The 20,511-nt window shown below is 44.7% G+C and overlaps 1 protein-coding gene across 2 annotated transcripts in view; it reads left to right on the forward strand.

Moving 5' to 3' along the window:
• Apba1 (amyloid beta precursor protein binding family A member 1) overlaps nt 1–20,511 on the forward strand; it is a 70,407-nt gene that overhangs the window by 28,145 nt on the left and 21,751 nt on the right. For both annotated transcript variants that reach the window (XM_005352073.3, XM_013348075.2), the window contains exons 2-4: nt 4,177–4,272; nt 7,546–7,585; nt 8,908–9,053. In XM_005352073.3, coding sequence (XP_005352130.1) covers nt 4,177–4,272; nt 7,546–7,585; nt 8,908–9,053 — 282 coding nt within the window. The remainder of the gene's footprint in view (nt 1–4,176; nt 4,273–7,545; nt 7,586–8,907; nt 9,054–20,511) is intronic.

Genomic DNA, 20,511 nt, shown 5'->3' on the forward strand with positions numbered 1-20,511 from the left:
TGGAGGGTTAGTTCTGTGTGTGAGGCATGTGTCCTTCTGGTACTTTGTACTCAGGTGTCTTCAAGGCAGTAACTACAGAAGAGTCCCTTAAGTACTCCTTATTGCACTGGCCTGCAGACAGTTTGTCTGGGTAATGTCTCTGGGTACAGGAGTTTCTCCTCCCCGTTATTTTGAATGTCTCATCCCATTCTCCTGTAGGCAGTGGGGTTTCTGTGAGGGAACCTTTTGTGAGTCTGGGGAACGTTCCTTACATGTGACTCTTTTCTGGCTAGTCTAAGATTCTTTGTTGTGTGTTCCTGTCATCTGATCTTAACATGCTTTTGGGGAGGGTCTGCTTTGATTGAATCTGTTGTCCTTTGTGTTTCCAGAATCCAGATGGCCATATGGATTAAAGATCTGAGAGCATTGGGGGCATTTTCCCATGAAAAAAAATATTATTTTCCAGTGTCTTTCCCATTTACTTTCTTGGGTTTCCATGATGAAATGTGTTTTTGCTTAACGGCTTTCCATCATTTCCTAGAGTGTCTTCATTCTTTTATATTTACAAGTGGCTTTTGAGAAGAGCTTTCCCCCAATTGTGAAATGTCTTCTCCTGGTCCATATGGAAGCTTCCTTTGTATTTTTATGTCACCAATTGAAGGGTTTTCTTCCAAGCTTTGGTCCTTTTTGTGATTTGTGAACTTCCATTCATATCCTGCGTTGTTTTCTCAATCCTTTGCACCGCTTATCTCTTTTGTGTCTCACTGGCTTTTCTTCTCAGGCACCGCATAGGCTTCTTCCACACAGCTCTGTTTCCGAGTAGTTATTTTCTCCTTGCAAGCATCATGTTTCCTCTCATACCTCTCGTATCTTGATGAGGTCTGAACATCTGGCGTGACACTCCATTTCTTCAGATTGTATAAGGTAGCTTGTGTAGGAAAGGATATTTTTGTTTAGATGAGATGTAGGACATCGGTTGGATGGGTACTTTTCAGTTTGACTACAGTGGATTCCACAGCAATCCTTATGATTTCTTTGTGATTGATGTCAGCAGTGTCTGTATTATAGGGGTTCATGGCATAGGCCTCTCTCTGTATGGTCTTGGGACTCTACAGAGTTGAGCTCTAAATACACAGACGATGCAATGGCAGCTTCCACAGCTTTGCTGGTGTGGGGTGTGGGGAGACTTAATATTAGTTATGACTGCTCATCCAGCTTAGGCGTCTTTCTGGCTAGCTCTTTTAACTGAATTTGTTTCTCTTTATTTACCATTTGCCTTGGGGCTTATTACCTTGCTTTCTGTTCCTACTCTGTGTCTCCTGGCTGCCGGCTGCCTGGCTGGCTGTATGCATATCCCTCTTTCCCCCTCATTCTCTCCTCTCTTCTTTATCCTTTTGTTCTTCTCGAGTCTAGATTTCTCTTCCTATTTATTCTCCCTACCTGCCAGCTCTACCTATCCCTTCTCCTGCCTAACTATTGATTGAGATTGATCAGCTTTTTATTAGACCAAACAAGTGCCTTAGGCAGGCAAGGTTAAACAAATGCAACACATCTTTACATTGTTAGCAAAAGCAGCAGATACAAATGCAACACACCTTCATATAAAGTAATGTTCCCCAGCATAAGCAAATGTAATATATCTTTGCCCAGTTAAACTAATACTCCAAAACAGGGAGGTTGAACATAACAGAAGATTTTGAAGCAGACATTTTAATACCTTTGTTTCATCCTTGTAAGGGCTAGGTCTGTTTGAAGGTGTTGTGCATGCTGCCTTGGTCTGCAAATGGCAGTTTGTAAATTTGTGATGTGTTAAAAGAACTTCACTAGAGCCCAAGTTAGAGTCCTCACAGGAACAAATAGATTTCTAGAGCTCAAGATGAGCAATGCATGTTCTACACAGAGGAGCAGAGGGACACTCCATCAGAGGGGGACTCACCTCTGGCCACTGAAAGAAATCATCCCAAGGAAGCAGTGGGCAGTGTCGTTTCATATCTTCTTTCAGCGCAGGTTGGAAGCAGTATAACCAGGGTACCACACTGAAGTCGTCTGTCCATGCCTCCCTTTGCTACGCCCCACCTGTGTGATAATGAAGACAGCATCCCTGCTGCTTAAGAGCTCTTAGGCATATACACTCAAACAAGGTTTAACACAGACTACAACACATTCCTTAGGGGAGACATGAGCTATGGTTCGCATTTATGGAATCCCAGTGAGGGGTGTGCTTCTGAACTCAGCACTGAACATGGGGGAGAAGGAAGGGAAGCTGTGGATGGAGGAAACTCACCCCAGCTTGTGCGTGGCTGAAGGCTACAGCATCAAGTGTCTAGGGAGAGAGAGGCCCCTGGTAAGGTCAGTGTGGGGGCTGTAAAAGCTCTTATCAGGGAAGTGACCAGCAGACCCATGTTCCCCTCTTCCCCAGCATTCCCTGATAGGCACCCAGCACTAACCACAGCTACCTTACTGTGTGTGGTTCTGGGTTCCATCTTCCACATCCCTGCCTACTGCCCAGATAGCCTGTCTTCCCATGTCACTAAAGAACAGTCCAGTTCCACAGGGTGGTAAGAAATGTGTTTGTAGAATACTGGAGTGGAAATAAATGGGAAATATTGGGCTGTCTGTCAGGTAGCTCCTTATAACGACGTATGTCCATGACCCTGAAGCAAACAGTTCAAGAAAACCCAACTGCAGCAACTTCCCTAAGGCTCAGAGGGAACCATAAAATCTTTGGGGGGGGAAAAATCAAGGCACAAATATGAAAAGAAGCCTTCTCCGTGTGAAAAACTGGGGAGATTTATGGCATTAAATTCTCATCCTTTCTTACATTAATTTTGAGTTGGCCAAAAAGTGCTAAATCAGTAAACAACCAGCAGCTCTCTTGGGTGATGACTGGAAAATGCCGTGTGTTTCTTCTGAAAGCCATGCAATGCTGCTTTGTTGTGGCAGGGGGCCCTGGGGTCTAGGGTGCTTTATATCTGCTCTCATCTTATGCTTGCCCTCCTGCCTTGACTGTGGTGATAGATGTCTTCACGTTACCATGTGAGGGGCTCGAGGGCCCTCAGCTCCCTGCTTAGAATTAAGTAATATCACCAGAGATGGGGGTCGCATAAGGTCTTAGCTAAATAGTGCACTTCACTGTTATCCTTCGGTGTCCCCTGTAGTTCTTGTAATCCAGACTTTTTGGACATAGTTTTCAGTAATGCCCACTGAGGTTCTTTTGTCTGTTAACATTCTCTGTTCCCCCAGCACCTCGTCACTGTAAAACTTGTCCCTTCCTGTGCAAAGATACCATCCTGATGCCTTGTGCCCTTACTTTCCTTTGCTCAGGATTTGCCGCCCTGGTTTTTATACCCACAGCTGGGAGAATATGTCCTGTCTGGTTTCTCTTGTGTTACATGTGGGCTCTCAGGTCTATCACCCACAGCTGGGAAGCACCACATCCTTGCACCCCCATGCCATCACTACAGAATTGATTACCATCTCTGAGGCCCACCTGAATGTACCCCTCATCTCCCAAGATTCCAGGAGCACATGGAGCTTTCTGGTATCATATGGGAGTGTTTCCATGCCTGTATCTGTCCCATGACTCGCTTATTTGGTCATTCATTTAACATGTACTTAGGGGATACTTGCGTTGTGCACAGGAACCGAGGTTTCATGTCCACTGCTAGCACCTACCTGTGCCCACCGACAGAGGCACTGCCACACTAACACATGGACCATGCTCCCCAAACATGTTTTTCTAAGTCTTATTTTCAAGCCTGTCATTTGACAAAGGATTTCTAAACTATGGTGACATGGTCCAAAACAGTGTGATTTGAGTGTTGAAATGTCTCTGAATTTACAGTGGCCTATGAATTAAGAAGGACCACCTTAGTCATCTGAACTGCCCTGGACAATGTAATGGGCAGTTTTAGGTCCCAGTGTTCCATTCAGACTGTCTTGGGCAGGTGACTTAAACATTTGTATTCTAAGTATTTGTAACTTTCACTAAGAAAAAGATTAACATTGTCTAATACACCTTTAAGCTTGATGCCTACCGAAAGTCCATATTTTCTTTAAAATGTTAGCCTAATGGGAGAAAAAAATCCCAAAAGAGATGGAGTTGGAAGCTCACATGGCCAGGTCTGCTGAGTGCGGTTGGCAGTTCTCTCCAAGGAAGCGCCTCTCACTGCTGTCTGTCCCTCTTCTGTGTTCCAGTCCCCTTCTCCTGGCAGTTCCTCACCTCTGGGTGCTGAGTCATCAAGCATAGCCCTTCATCCCAGTGACCCCACGGAAGCCTCCACAAATAAAGAGGTAGGGCACCATCTTCATTCCCGATGCCTATTTTGCTTCACCCCGATAATGCTCTATTGTTTTCATCTCCGCCTACCCTGGAGAGATATATTTCTTCTCCTCTGCTGTGTGAAGATTGTCCATGGGAACCATGATTGAACTGTCAAGTTTGGTGGTCACTGGCCATGGGTGTCTGGTAGTTATTGAATACGAGAATTCCACTTGCATTCCGGGTGTTCAGTGCCGTCTGCAGCTGGTTACAGAACTTTTGTATCACAGGACACTGAACCTCAGAACTGTCTACCAGCATCTTTTCCAAAAGAATGTTCTGTGATGACGGAATGAGGCCCTTCTGTATTGTCACGGGTACTCACTTAGCCTCAGATGTCCACAGAGCCCTCGAGACATGGTCAGTAGGACTGGGGAACTAAACTACTCATCTTAACTATAGACTAGAAGCTACTTAACAAGGAGGAAGTAAGGTGTCCCTTGGGGACAAGTTCTGTGTTTACCTCACTCATGGGGGACATACTGAACTCTGACTACGCTCTTAAGATACAAGATGTAGCTAAAATTTCCAGGGCTTGAAAAGGGCAGGTGTTTTCCCCTGCATAGAGCCACTGGCTCCTTTAGCACCCAGTGTCCTCTTAGCCCAAGATGATGGGCACTGCCTACTGGGGGTCCACACCAGGTAACCCTGTCCCTGCACAGTGATTGGGCACAAGTGGGTTCAGCTGTAGCTGCTCCTTCCTCGGCACTAGATATGGTAAAGAGGTACATCTCTGGCGCCCAGCTGTGCTGACAATCTTAAGTTAAATTCAGCCTGAATAACAAATTGTTTCTAAAATGTATCCTATATATGACTGGGAGGTATAAATTTTATTAAATGAAGTTTTTCTAGCAATACATTTTCTCCTCATCTGGTCTATTCACAGATTCTGCCACTAGGTGACAAGATCATAGTTTCTGCCATTACTTGATACTGTCTTTATTTGTAGCATGTGGCTGGGTAAGAATGGAAGAATGGCAGCGACAGTAACAAACATTATCATTTGTTAAGCATTTGCCGTATTCCAGCACAGGGCAGGCAGAGCGAGTCATAGACTGAATCTCATTGGAGCCCTTAGGTGGTTCTGGGGGGTGGATATCTGTCCTCATGTGTTAGTTCCGAAAGCCAGAGCCGGGTCCATCTGACTACCCAGCTCACAAGCGGTCAGCTGTGCTTTGAATCTGAAGTCCTGTCAGCCCAGGCTCTGAAGTGCCAGGATCTACTGCACCTGGTGTGGAAAGTGTGTAAGGTCACACGCCCGGTTATCATGCCTATGGACTCTACACGTAGTTCATGTGACCCCTGAAAAATCTTGACTTCTCAGCTTTAATTTCTTCTGTTGTTTTTGTTTTATTTGAGAAACGGTATGTAGCCCAGGCTGCCCTTGACTCCACACTCCTCTTGCCTCTTCCCATCCAAATGACAGGGGTTTCCTTCCACATTCAGCCTAGCCCTTAATGTCTTAAACAAAACTTTCTTAATTCTTGCTAAGGGTCAGCTGATGGTCATCTCAGTCCACGTGTGAGAAGGCATGTCTACACCAGGTTTCTGAATATTAAGCTTTCGATTACGCACCAACTGTTAATAGGGACAGTAGATGTGTTAGTCTCCCAGTCCCTTCACGGCTTGGCACATGGCTCTGCATATCTTTAGAAATAATGACGAAAATCCTCATTGTATGTTATTTTCTAAGTATTACCCCAGAATGAAATAAATCTGATGGTGAGCGAACAAATGGAGAGCGAGTGGATGTGCCAATTGCCTACTAGAGCTGCTCTAAATTAATTCTCCTGTAGTTCCTGCTGAAACAGGTTTTAGCATTCAGAGAAGTGTCCTAGTAGCTCAGGAAAACCGAATCAGCTTTTTAAAGTTGTCTGGAGACTAAGACATTTTGATGGTGCTAATGACTTCTCGTTACTTCCGAAATACTGAGATCAAGAGCAGGGAGATGGTGGAAAATGGTCTTTGGCCCCTGTGAAGAAGCTTGTGGCATTCTCCTGATGAGAGCACGGCCCTGCTAGCCATACCTTTCCACACGTGCCTTAGAGCCAGGAGCTCCAGTTCTTGGTACCCAAGAGACCCGATTTCTTTGACTTAAGGTGCCATTTCATCCCAGTGAGCACATTTGCAGGGGCCCTACTGAAAGTTGCCCTGTGTAGTCTACCATGCAATTAGTGTGGAATTCCTGTGACTGTCCTGAATGATAGGGCGCACCAATTTTCAACCTCTATTAGCACGGCAACGTTAGATTCCTCTGCAGGTTAACAGAGTGACACCCTAGTCCTCGCCCACAGCCCGCTGCTCATCTAGCCCATCAGGTTCCCCAGAGCCTGTCATCATCTCAGGGGTCAGTGTACTGAACAGTGTCCTCCTCCAAAGAGCATGTTTAAATGATCACATGTGCCCTGGTAAATCTTGACCATGTAAACCCTACCTGTTGCCCGTTATAGGTGCTCACTTCTGAACCTGAGCAGTCCTTTGCACACATTTCAGCTCCACATTCAGAACGCATTTGAAGCAGAAACAGATCCTCTGCCCTCCTCTCATGGAGAGCCGTTTCCAGTGTATGTGCTTATAAAAGGAGCCTGTGGCATATAAACTCCCAGCCGGCCAGACTCTGAAAGGTGTTTAGCTCACCCCTCCCAACAGTGCCGTTAAGGCTGACCTCTACTATGAGCTGACACATGAAGAAGGCCAGTGTTTGGAACTTAATCTTTCATTCTTATTTTAAAGAAATGCAAATTCATGATTTACAGAATGGAGTTTTTCAGCTTAAATGAATCAGTAAGAGATTAAAAGGTACAAGAGTTGTTGTTGTTTTTTTTTTGTTTGTTTTTTTTGTTTGTTTTTTTAACAGATCCCTTTGTGTCAGCCATCTAAAGGAAACTGTCCAGGGAACCTTGACTCTCAGAGTACACAGCCATGCTATTGGTGCATTTAGTATAGTGCATAGAGTATAGTCTTTATTGCTGATTATACATTTTTTAAAGCCAACAAACACCCCTCTGAAATGTAGGGGAATTTTGACCACTTAAGACTTCAGTGGGCAGTTCTGGGTATTAATAGTATTGTGTGGATAAATGCATATATTTATCCACACTTCACTCTTTCTAATGAAAAATGGTCAGTAACTGGTTAGCAAATGCCACTGGTGATGTATTCTTTTTTATGTTGCATGGACACTTGTGCTAATGCATATTTCATCATGCTCTGCCCTTTTTGAAACCTCTTTGTCTTAATTACAGTCAAGAAAAAGCTTGGCTTCATTCCCAACCTACGTTGAAGGTAAGAACCGAAGAGAAAATATTGGGTACTGGGGTCGTTCATGAATCTTTTAGCATTTGGAGGCACTGGATGTAAAACAAAATAGGGGGAAAGACCACAAACCTTCTAATTATGAATATCTTAGCAACTGTGAATCCTTTGTTCTTGTCACTGACCGGGGAGCAAAGGCTAAGGCCAGCAGTGGAAAAGCTACACACCGCTGTGTCATGAAGGTCCTGACTAACTTGATACAACCTTAGTTGAAAAGTGAATAAGTTTGTACCCTGGCCAGCAGTTTCTCATGGGGAACAACTCAAGGCAAGCTAGACCATTAAAATGAAAATAAAAACCACTTCAGATTAGCTCTATGAGAGGGGAAGCAAATTGTTTCCACTTCAAGTTATTTTATTTCTAGAACCTGAGGCTTCACAGTGGGTTATATTCTAGTCTCCTCAGAATTGCCACTCAAGTCAAAGAAAAAATATTTTTTACTTGCAATTAAAATATTTGTCTTCAGTGAACCCGTTATATGCAATGGTTGTGGGTATGCTTTAATTTGGGTGTGGATTATAGGTGATTGTGATTAGAATCAGATGTCCCTCTGTTTAAAACAGATTTAATTTACTGGACTAGTGAGTGAGAACAGAAAAATCTGATTTTCCTTGGGATTGATCTCAGTGTGAAGCCAGGAGCATCATGGTCTGTCAGTTGGAAGACTGGCATCATGGGCCCATGGCTTTGCTGCAATGTTATCAGTTTACAGAGTAGGAGTCTGGTGCCATTAAAGGAAAGAAATACCCCATTCTCTTCACATAGGAAATGTGATTCCTCCATCACAGACCAAACTGGGAGGAAATTTTGAGTGGGTAGAAAGGAAATAGAAAGTGTCAGGAAATGGTGTTTTCCATTATTACAGCTTTCTATTCCTCTGACTATTCACCCAAGCAGGCATACAGTTGATAGACACATGTGACAGGCATGGCCCTTGTGGCCCAAGAGTCCATGCTCCAATCCACAGGACTATGATGGGGAGGGAGGAATTGTTTAGCCTACTGCCTCACGTATGTACCAGTCAAGGGCCATATAGGCAAACTTTGAACAGACTGCCTTCCTGCCTCAGCCTACCAAGCAACTAGGATTCCAGGCCTGGCTAAGAGACATCTCTTTTTTACTGTTGGACTTTGGTTCATATTCAAGTAAATACATCATTTCTCATAGTAGATGGCTCTGAGATGTCTTAGACTGGCACTTATGTAAACAGTGAGCAGGGGGGTAGGATACAGCATCAGGATGTGGCTTCACCCTGTGGCATCATTCACTCTGTGTGGCTCTATGTGTTACAGTCCCTGGACCTTGTGACCCTGAAGACTTGATCGATGGAATTATTTTTGCTGCCAATTACCTTGGCTCCACTCAGCTGCTCTCAGACAAAACTCCCTCCAAAAATGTACGAATGATGCAGGCCCAGGAAGCAGTCAGCCGGATCAAGGTGAGGGGACTGCATGGTCTAAGGGGAGGGGGTGGCTGGAGGTTCCTGAGCAGCAAACATCAACCCACAGCTCTTAGAGAGCGGACTAAGATGCTCACGCAGGGTTGATTCCTGCCTAGCTAAAAGCCTGAGTCAATACATAACTATAAACTATAATCTAAACACTATTCAGGTTGATCTTGAGAATAAATAATTATAACCATAGACTTGCTCTTTAGGCCTCTAAGGCAAGGTTGCAGTACTGGCTTTCTGCTGACAACCAGAGGCCACTGATTGGAGCAATCCTATGTTAGGCTCCATTCAAACTATCTTGCTTCCAGTAAAGTGAACTAGTCCAGTAAAATGAACGACTAAATCTTACTTTTGGAAGTCAAGAAAATATCAGTTTAAACTAGTTTGAACACAGCCATAACCTATTTAGCTTTATCAAGACTTAAAAGGAGAAAGCCAACTGGATACATCAAGAACCAGTTTCATCTAGTTTCAATAATTCACAAGTAGATTGAGCCATTCAGAATCAGTCTGTAAAATGTGGAACTCTAGAATCTCCACCACAATGCCGCCTAGGATTACAGAAGAACCAGAGCAGCAGGGACACTGCATTCACCCTATGCATGCCGACGTGCTGTCAGATGCAACACACTGAGAGCCGGCATCACTGCCCAAACCTAGAGTCAGAAAATTAAAATTGTAGGACTCACCAACTTATTTTTCTAGTTTTAGCTACTTAAAACTGAACCTTCTGCCGGGCGATGGTGGCGCACGCCTTTAATCCCAGCACTCGGGAGGCAGGCAGAGGCAGGCGGACCTCTGTGAGTTCGAGACCAGCCTGGTCTACAGAGTGAGTTCCAGGACAGGCTCAAAAGCCACAGAGAAACCCTGTCTCGAAAAACCAAAAAAAAAAAAAAAACTGAACCTTCTCTGCCCCTCTCGTCTGGTACCACACAGCCTGGTACTGTGTGGCCAGAGTGAGAAAAGGACGAGAGAGGGCACTGAGAGGCCTGCATCTGTTAATAATGATAATCCCAGCACTCTCAGGTAGGGCTGTGGGGGAGGGTAACAGTCGAAGTGAGTCCCTTACCCTTAACCTCAGCCTCAACAACTCAGAGGAAGCTAACCAGTCAGTAGAGGCAGCAGGTGTGTCACATGAGGAATGCCACAGGAGTACCCTAGAGGCAGAGGGAGGGAGGTGCCTGGGCTGATGGAGACAATTGGAAAGGAAACAGAGTTATTGTGTCTCAGAGGTCATAGTCCAGACAAACAGTGGTTGGGTGTGGTTTCTGGGATTGCAATGAAGCAGAACAGTGAGGCTGAAGAGCACGGGAGCAACGTCGCTCCCCTCATGAAGACAGAGCTGCATGCCAGTCCTCTCTTCAGACACCCTCACCAGCACCCAGACATACACTAACTACTTGGTGTCTCTCAGACCACTCAAGAATCAAGTTGGCAAGAGTAACCAGCATAACTCTCTCTTCTCAGTGCGCTAAACACATCTACTCGGGCCGTAGTTGATCTCCAAATGAAGAAAACAGTAATAATAACTTTTCCAAATCTCCCGCCGTACACTAGACAAACTCTTAACTGGGAGCCCCCGAGAAAAGCAAGTTAAACACTTTGAAGAATGTGGTGGCATAAGGTGAGCTTCAAAGGTCCTGGGAAGCCTCACCTACAGCCCTGTCAATTGTAGCCCACATGGGCTTGTCTCAGATGGCAGTACTCACTGCCTGGAGCTTTAGAGACACATACATCCTGCTCTTGCATCTAATTCACTGGCACCTCCATTTTATCTCTGTCTTTACCCTCATATTTTCACATACTTAGAGGGCTCCCCCCAAACCAGTATCACATGGAAAACACCAGCATGTAGCACCAGCTTGAGCAGTAGCTGGACCTCCTCGGATCATGGCTACAGGAACCTCTGAATGGACCACTGAGCACATTAGAACCATATAGAATGATTTCTATAATCAGAACTTGTAGGCGTCTGTATACGCACAGGACACCCCAGCAGCCTTCTCTTTCCAGGGAAAGTCTTTCAAGACAACTTACATGTTTATGTCACTAAGCCTACAGTGAATAAAACCTTGCTGATTCCTGAGGGGTCCTCAAGGCATCTTCCTGTCTTATGACAAAGAACTTCTCTCATTTGGAGGGTACTTTTTAGAAACCATGCCTTCCATAACCTCAACGTTTCATGGACTTTAAAAACCAAATTGCAACGTTTTCATCTTTTCACCCTGCTTTTGCTCCCGTTCTAACTAAACATGACCAAAAGCAACAACCATGTTTATGCAATAGCCTGATGGTAGCTGTCTTAAGATTCCCTCTGCCAAATTTAAATAGAATCTAACACAAAGTCTCGGGATATACAAAATGTAGACAAGTGTTAGCTCCTAGTCTCTTACCTACCTGTGTTGCTTTGGGCCAGTAGCGGTCCAATACAACCTTGGGAAGTCGATGGTAGAGGAGGTTGCTCACTTCATGGTGGCCAGGAAGCAAAGAGAAGGAAGGAGTGTGGGTCCTGATGACCCCTTCAAGGACATGCCCCCAATAACCTAACTTCCTCCCACTAGACTCATCTCCTAGGGTCCCACCATGTCCCAAAAGTGCAACAGGCTGACGACCAAACCCTTGCATATGGACCTTTGGGAGAAAATTCCAGATCCAAATCATAGCAGTTGGCCTAATTTCTTTCATTTGCTTCACCCCAAAGAGATATATTAATGCCAGGAACTTTCTTCATGGCTTTCCCCCCATGGTCTTCTCCATCTTAATTTAATGCCAGCACAGCTCTTGAAATAATGCATTACTCTCTTAAGAAAAACAAGCTAGTTTCAAATGGAATCTTAATCCAGACTCTAAGGGTGCAGTTCTGCAAAGCACATAGCATTAACACCCTTGTGTGAGTGGAGCCATTAGCCTCCCCGATTCTAAACATACTGCAAAGACCTGCCACAGCTTGCCTGATGGCTTCCCAACAGAGAGGAACTAGCTCTGCAAGGTGTACCTGGGAATCTCTGACTATCACATATCACAGGGCCTTTCCTGGGCTGGCACCAAATATGTTTCACACTCTGAAACCATCCATAACAAAGCCACACATGATGATTGTATCAAAATACCAAGTTCTATGACAAGGGTTACTTAGGTATTCTTCCCAGAACAAAACAGAATTCTCACTCTAAGGGTCACTGGAGGCTTCCTGCAACAGAAAACTATAAGTGTTGCCTTATAGATTCTACTAATCAAGTTCCCATAATCTGGCTTTATTTTGGGACCCTTATTTATTCACCTCCTGGCAGCTTTAGACTCCCACATATGAGTATCTTGGTCTGTCCATTCCTCTTGTGGCACTTAAGAAGGGCCCAGATGGCACAGGCGGGGAGAGGCAGTGGTAAGCAACGCATCATCTGGATAGGAAGCAGCACGCATGGCGACAGCAGCATTCCTCACCAGCTACCCCGGCGCCCGCTGTGTCCTAAACTGCTTTCTTGCCTACATAATGGGGGCTGACAGTGTAGTTTTACCTTTAAGTCCACCTCCCTTGTGAAAAAGCACACCCTTTACTCTGAATCTCCCAGCCAACCAGCACCCAGACATCCTCACAGCTCAGTTAAACCTAAAATTAGATGACACTTTCAAAAGAGGCAAGTAACCAACTGATTATAAATGTGTTTCAGACCTGCCCAGAGCAGAGTGGGCATCTGAAAACCATGTATTTCTCCTTTACCAGTCAACTGGTGTCGTGTGAGGACTTCGCTGTAAAGTGGTAAAATTAGATGGTTACATCTCACTTCTAAGTATCACTTCCAATGTGCTTCTGTACGCATTGGAAGGAACTGCTTGCCTGTCAATAAATATTTTCTACTCTGTCTTCCTTTTCTATCCTTCTAAATGCTTGTCAGAATAACACTATCTACAGCCAGAAGCTTCTTCCTCTTTTAAGTAGAGACGACCATCTAGTCCATCCCACCTAGAAAGCAGCTGAGTTGGGGGCTGGCCCAGACTTCTTGGCAGAGAGAGGAAGGCTATATCATCCCAGACGTCCCGTGGGCTCCAGCGCACTGTCATAGGGTCCACCCATGCTCAGGAGAAACCACCCTCCAGAGAATGGATACTGTGTTCTTCCTATAGAGAGCCTGGCCTTTCCAGAACAAGTTTTTCTAGGTTACCTCAGCACAGGGGACACAGCAGAATCAGGAATTCCAGTGTCCACCCAGGAAGGAAGGAAAAAGAAAGCAATGCTAGGTGTTGATTTTCCAGTTTTGTAACGCCAAGCCAATGGTGATCTCTGGCTTGGCCCTTCCACTTGCTTACAGCAGGCTGGTTTCTTCCCTGATCTGACTTTATCTTCTCTCTCACTCTCCATGGGAACCTCCCTTTTGTTCCTCTCTTTCCTGTGTCTCTACAATATACAAGGCCAGAGAGGTGAGTGTTTTCTGATTTTTGTGGCGATCTGTCCAGCAGATGTCAGCCTGAAGCCAAAGCTTCCACTTTACCAGACACTCCTGATCTACTGGATGACGTCCGGTACACGCAAAGCTAGGAGGGCCCGAGGCCCCACTCCAGGGCTGGCTCTCAGAAGCCAGCAGAGGGGAGTGCCACAGCTGGTACTGTCACCCACCTATCTACTTCCTGGTGTCCTTATACCTTGTCTGATAAGAAGTGCCGTAGGACTGGATAAAATCAGCATAGAGGGTAGGCTGTGGTTCCATCAGTCTCTCCCTGTATGGTGTCTGAGCTAACAAAGACTTCAAGTCCCTTGTCGTTTCTAGGGCTGTTGTACCAGAGGCCCTTACTAGTAGCAGAGCTGTCATCAGTAGCTGAAACACTTGGCTGAGAGGGTGGGCCCCATGGCCCCATGCTGAGATTGGCCACACAGCATTCCGCACACTCTACTGTTGACACGGCACTGCCTAAACTGCTAATGGCAGCCTCAACTCGCATAACCCGCAATAATCTGTGACTCTGACACAGCATCTACAGTGCAGTCGTGATCAGCAACCACCTAAGCTGCAGGCAGGCTACAGTACAGTGCCCAATTGGAAATAAAGCCAGTGCCTGGCATACTGGACACTGACGTCCGACTCATTGTCAGGAGGAGTAGTGATCTGACCCACGAGATGCAGAAACCTCAGTGTAGGGGCACAAGTGTCTCTCTTCGGCAACAAATTCCAAAGAAGCCAGAATGGATGAAATGCCTGATAAAGAATTTTAAAATCGATATAAAGAAGCTCAGTGAGATACAAGAGGATATTTTTAAAACATGAAATTAGGAAGACAGAGAAGGACAAGAATGAGAAACTCACCAGAGATCTTCAAGAACAACCAACCAGATAGATATCTTGGGATGAAAGAGAATGCTTAACCAGAAAATGTCAACAGACTTGATCAAGTGGAAGAAATAACATCTGAATTTGAAAACAGGTTTCTTAAATATCTCATTTAGACCAAACAAACCAACAACAAAAACAAGAACCCCACAGGAAGAAGGCAGAGGAGGGAAAGGGAAAAGAGAAAAGTGCCCTCGGGATCTTTGCAAGCCACGGGTGGTTGTATGTTGCCATAATCCCAGCATCCCTGTAATCCCCATACTGGGATGCTAATCAGGAGAACTGAGGACCAGAGGGCAGCCTGGACTACATAGCAAGACTGTCTCATACAAATTAAAGTGAAGAAAATCTTTGTAACACTCTAAAGGGAATAAATCTCTCTATCATTGCTTAAGGACACAGGAAAATTATTCCATGACTTCTCTAATCTTTGGGAAGATATGATCATCCAGGTATAAGATCTAGAGAATGTCTAATATACCTAACCAGAAAAGATCTTCACCCCAGCATTATAGCCAAACTGTCAAAAGTCTAAGAAGTAATTTTATAGTCTTCAGGGGACAAAAACACCCAGTCACTTCTACCTTACACTCATTAAAATAGCAGGAGACACCTCATGTGGAGTCCTGCAGTCTGTGAAGGGGTGGAATAACACATACCAAGTCCTGAAAAAAAAATCAACCAGAATTACTCTACCAAACAAGACTACCCCAGAAATGGAGAAAAAATAAGACCTCCCAAGATAACATGAGCAAAACTGATTTATGGCCAGCAGCTCACTGGGGAAAACACTTGCCACACAGTGCAAAGACCCGAGTTTGGATCCTGAGCAACCATGTAATTGTCTGTCTGTACCCCAGCACCAGGAAGTGGAGACAGGGTTCTCAGGGCAAGCAGACTAGCCTGACTAGCTGAATCAGTGTGCTCTGGGTTCAGCTGAGAGGCCCTGCCTCAGTATATAGGGTGACTGAGGAAGATGCCCAGTCAGCCTCTACCCTCCATCCTCACACACTACACAGATATATATGTGCATGCACCTGCCACATACCCATGAAAACATCAAAATGACAGGAAGACATCCTTACCTATCAATAATAGCCTCAGATGTGAATGGACTAAATTTTCCCATTAAAACTTAAGGGACTTGGTGAATGGAATTCAAAAAAAGACATGAGCCACCAGTACTCTGCCTGCTGATAATTCACTTTACAAGTAATTACACGAAACCAAAATGGGAAAGATGCAAAATGCAAAATGACACTCCAGGTGAAGGAGCCTGAAATAAGCAGCAATAACCATCTATAGGAATAGACATTGAGACAATAAGAAGAGAGAAAGGCAGTCGCCATGTGATAATGAAGGGTCAAGTCAATAGTAAGGTATAATTATAAGTTAATGTGCACCTAATGTTATAGCATCCAGTTTCATAGACAAACATTATGACACGTAGAGAGAGGCTCCAATACAGAAATAGTGTGGAATTTCAACACTCCACTTGATTAGTGGACAGCTCATCCAGACCTCCTCCGAAAGTCAAATTAATACCATAATCAAGTTACAAATCCTATGACATTTATAGAATCATCCATCTCATAGTTACAGAGCACACTTTCCTCAGTTTAGGATTTCTCTGAAACAGATTATGAATTAAGTCACAAAGATAAAAACATTTAAATTTTATGCTAGATCCTTTCTGATCACAATGATTGCTGAAACTAGAAACCAGTTAACAGGTGAACCAGACATAGGACAGCACAGGGCAGCGGATCACCGAGGAATTGAGAGGTGAATTAGTGCTTTTCTCAAATTGGCAGCTGGTAACTGCTAGAGGAGGGAAATCCTTCTTGGAGGGTACAGTGGCTACTTTTCTATTGCTGTAGTAAAAAACATGGCCAGGGCAACTTACCAAAGAGAGCATTTAATCAGTCCTACAGTCACAGAGAGTGTAGAGTCCAGGATGGTGACGGAAAGGTGTGGTGGCAGGAGCACCGAGAGGTCACATCTCAAACCCTAAGCAGGAGGCAGAGAGCACACTGAGGATGCCGTGAGTCTTTTGAAATCTCAGAGACTGTACCCAATGGCACACCACCTAATCCTTCCCAAACAGGTCTACCAACTGGTGACCAAGTACTCAAACATATGATCCTTTGGGGGCCATTTTATTCAAACTACCCAGGGAGTGTGGCTCCTGGTGGGTTTCCCATGCTCCAGTGCCCCACACCAGTGCACATATGGGCAGCACTAGTTAGACTTAGTAAGTTCAAAAAAAAACAGTGAAAGACAAGCAGTTAGGAAGGGAAGCTACTGGAGAAAGGAGGGCATTGGTTACATCCCCATTGTACACATAGGTGGAATTCTCAACAAACAAATTATAATAGAAATAAATACAACACAACTGTGAGATGCATTAAATACCCTAAGGTTACATTTATGAGTGCCTACATTGAAAAAACAATAGAAACTTTGCAAACACCCTGTTGGGGTATCTCAAGGACTTAGAAAAGTAAAAACTAAACTAAGCCCAGAATAACAAAGACCAGAAATAAAACAATACAAAAGATCAGTGAAGCCAAGAGTCGGTTGTTTGCGAAGATAAACATGGAAACATAAGTGATTCAACAGAAAGTTAATGCATCAATGGGGATGATTTTGAAAAAGTATTGACAGATTAGAAAACCCCTGGGAACATAAAACATGTGACTAGAATAGCAAGTGATGGTCAGAACCCACCATACTCCAACGCCCTTCATATTATTTACACAGTAGCTCCCACCCATTCAAGCAAGGACTATCGGGACTATGGTGTGCGCCCTGCCACAGTCTTGCTGACAGTGCCTTAGAACGATTTGATGAGAGTCTGGTCCTGTGTGTGACTGAAGCCTATGCTGGCCCCCTTGTCATCCTTTCTCCCAGGACCCCATTTCATTCTCGGCAGAGGCTAAAGTGGTCCTCTGAGGCACAGAGGCCGTGGGTGTCCACACACAGGGCGATGTCCTCATCTCCATCCTCACTCCTATCTGTGAGGCTGATGCAGCGACATCACAAATGCTGTCGAGGGAGTGTGTGCTGCTCACGTTTTTGTTCAGATCATTTGTTTCCATTTTTTAATCTGTCTTTACTAGTCTGTCCCAGAGTTCATGTTTTGCCATTCTTTTGTGACTTCTTTTAAATATCAAAAATTATACTTTCATTGTAGCATCAAATGTTCTATCGCTGTTGGCTTTGTCTGAGTCATGTCCCTTCCCGGCTTACTTGAGGAGATCAGTAGAGAGGTTGCTGCTGGCACCCACAGGGCCTTTGCCTCATTCACTGCTCAGACTGGAGTGTAGGGACTACTCGGAGGTAGGTGTTATTAGCCCCATTTTATGGGAAGTCAAGGCATTCCAGAAGAAAAGCCTACCTAGCTGCACAAGGAAGAATAGACATAGGGCTAGATCACCTGGGTCTGAATCCCTGCTCTGCCACCTCACTGCTGTGTGACACTGGGCAGATTACCTAGCCTTTCTGTGCTTTGTTTTCCCTCTTGAGTGTTTTACTGAAGTGACCTGTGAAGGTTAGACGGCCCCTGGCATAGACCCATAAATCAAGAGATGCTAGCTGGGTAAAGAGTAGGTAGGCAGCCAAGGCCCTCCCCACAGCGTGACCCACTAAAGGGGCTTTCATTGGCGAGTGCCTGGTACGCACTGAGACTGGAAGAGGAGAGGGACACGGTTCTTCTCCGGGTCCTGCCATCCTTGGCCTCGGGAGGTTTCTATCAGCCTCTTCCAATCTCTCATCCAGGCACTGGCTCGCTCATCTTTTCAATGTTACATCTAAATGTTATTATTTGGCGCAGAATACTTAGAAATCTGATTTCAAGATGGTATTGCTCTGCCTGCATAAAATATCTTCAACCGTGTGAAAACCATGCTGAATACCTGTCCTGAAACTCAGTTTGTCTTCCTCATCTTTCTGTAGTTCCAGAAAAGAGAAGAAAACAATAGAACCTGGGGATTTTATTGGTGACAGTTGCCTAGAGTTGAAGAATTTTGTTGGGCTTTTAACACCAACAGGAGTAGGAATTCCTGGGCCATTTCATGTCATTTCAAGAGAGGCCGAGGAAAGATCCAAGAGGAGATGTTAGCAGGCAGATGAAAACTGACTCAGGTCAGAACGTCCAAGGAAGGCTGCTCACTCCACATGCAAGTGAGTGGTGCATAACCACATCTGCCTAGGGCCTTGTCGGGTGCAGAAATAGACCATTGACAGGAGTGGTTAGCAAAACACCTCCATGAATCTTCAGAGCAGACTGTTCACCTCAGACTCGTCACCGCCAGAAGAATGGCGGGGAAGCTGTGTGGGAGTGTGGCTGTCCTCTTTCCTGGGTACCAGCAATTAGCTATGTGCTATCTGAAAGGCTGACTCATCCAGTTTCCACTGTGGGATAATGCAGACAACACAGTTTAATCCCTAGTGAAATAGAAATGCATTGCTGAGAGCAAAGTTTTTCTACCAGGTAAGTACCAAGGAATTGAGAGAACAGCCTTACTCACCCACCCTTCACAACAGCCCAGCCTCACCCACTCACCCACCCACCCATCACAACAGCCCAGCCTTACCCGCCCACCCATCACAAAAGCCCAGCCTTACCCACCCACCCATCACAACAGCCCAGCCTTACCTGCCCACCCACCCCATCACAACAGCCAAACCTTATCCACCTACACCTGGTACAACTAGACAGCCTTACTCGCTGGCATTGTAGCTATCACAACACCTCAGCTTTCCCACCCTACACCCATCACAACACCCAGCCTTACGCACCCATCAGAGTGACACAGCTTTCCCCACCCCGCCGCCCTCTTAACACCTTCCACAGTTGGGCCCCTGCCTCACATTCACATGAACTATGTAACATAGACAACTGAAGAACTGCACCTACAAGTGTAGATTATAGCTGTGCAGCGCAGACGCAGACATAATGCCAGTGCTCTTTGCAGAGGTGTTTGTGTGTTCATTTATCTTTTAAAACAGTTCAGTGAGAGATCATTTTAATCCCTGTTTTACATAGAGAAACTAAGGCATAGAAATGTTTAGTGGCTTGCTAAAAATCACATAGATAGTAGGTAGCAGAGCAGAGATTTGGATCTGGAAATCTTTTATTAACTATGCTATCTTTTAATTATAAGTACAAGAAGAAATATGTCCATTTTCAGTAGATACAAACTATATTTATCTTAGAAAATGTATAAGAGGAAATTACTGCTACAAATAAAGGGGGAGAATGATAGGATTAATTCAACAGGAAGACATACCACCATATATATATATATATATATATATACACACATACATACATACATACATATATATGCACTCTATAACACAGCTACAAAACAGAAAACACAGCTCTGTAACAGACACAATACAAAGACAAGTCGAGAGCCACAGCTGATGATTTAACATACCTTTGTCGGTAAGCTGCTAGAACAAGCAAGGCACACGCACAAACCCATTTGAGAGTTATCATCTTAACTGATGACTGAGAATTCTTACTTTACAGTGCTTATGACACGTTCACCAGCATCAATCGTGCTAGATCATAATACTTAAGACTCAGCAACTCTCAAAAAGACTGAAATCATACATAACGTGTCCTCAGGCCACAGTAAAATTCATCCCGTGACTGATGCTAAAAGAAGAGCTAGAAAACATCCAAATATGTTGAAATCAATAGCGGAACTCTAATTGAGGGTTCAGAGAAGTCACAGCTGAAGTGCTGTAACGTGGCAGTGAAAACATTGCAGCACACAAAACAGCGATACAGCTAAAGCAGCCCGAGAGAGGGATCCAAAGCCTTTGTAGGAGAGGAAAGTTGGGACAGCTGTAGGTTTTTATCGGAAGCTGAGCGGAAATTCAGCAAGTCGCTCCCAAAGAAACTTAGCTAGAAATTAAAATGTAAGCTGAAATCAGTGAAATAACAAATCAGGCGTTCAATAAAAACAGAACCGAGAGGAGATTCTTTAAAATGGCAAATTACAGTGAAGCATAAGAAGTCCCTTCTCGCCCTTGTCCCCAGCACTCGCAGTAAGACTATGTCCCCGTGAAGTGGGGTGTTGAAGTCTGTCTTCCTCCACGCGCCTTCC

The sequence above is a fragment of the Microtus ochrogaster genome, chromosome 8, assembly GCF_000317375.1.
Source record: "Microtus ochrogaster isolate Prairie Vole_2 chromosome 8, MicOch1.0, whole genome shotgun sequence".
NCBI lineage: Eukaryota > Metazoa > Chordata > Mammalia > Rodentia > Cricetidae > Microtus > Microtus ochrogaster.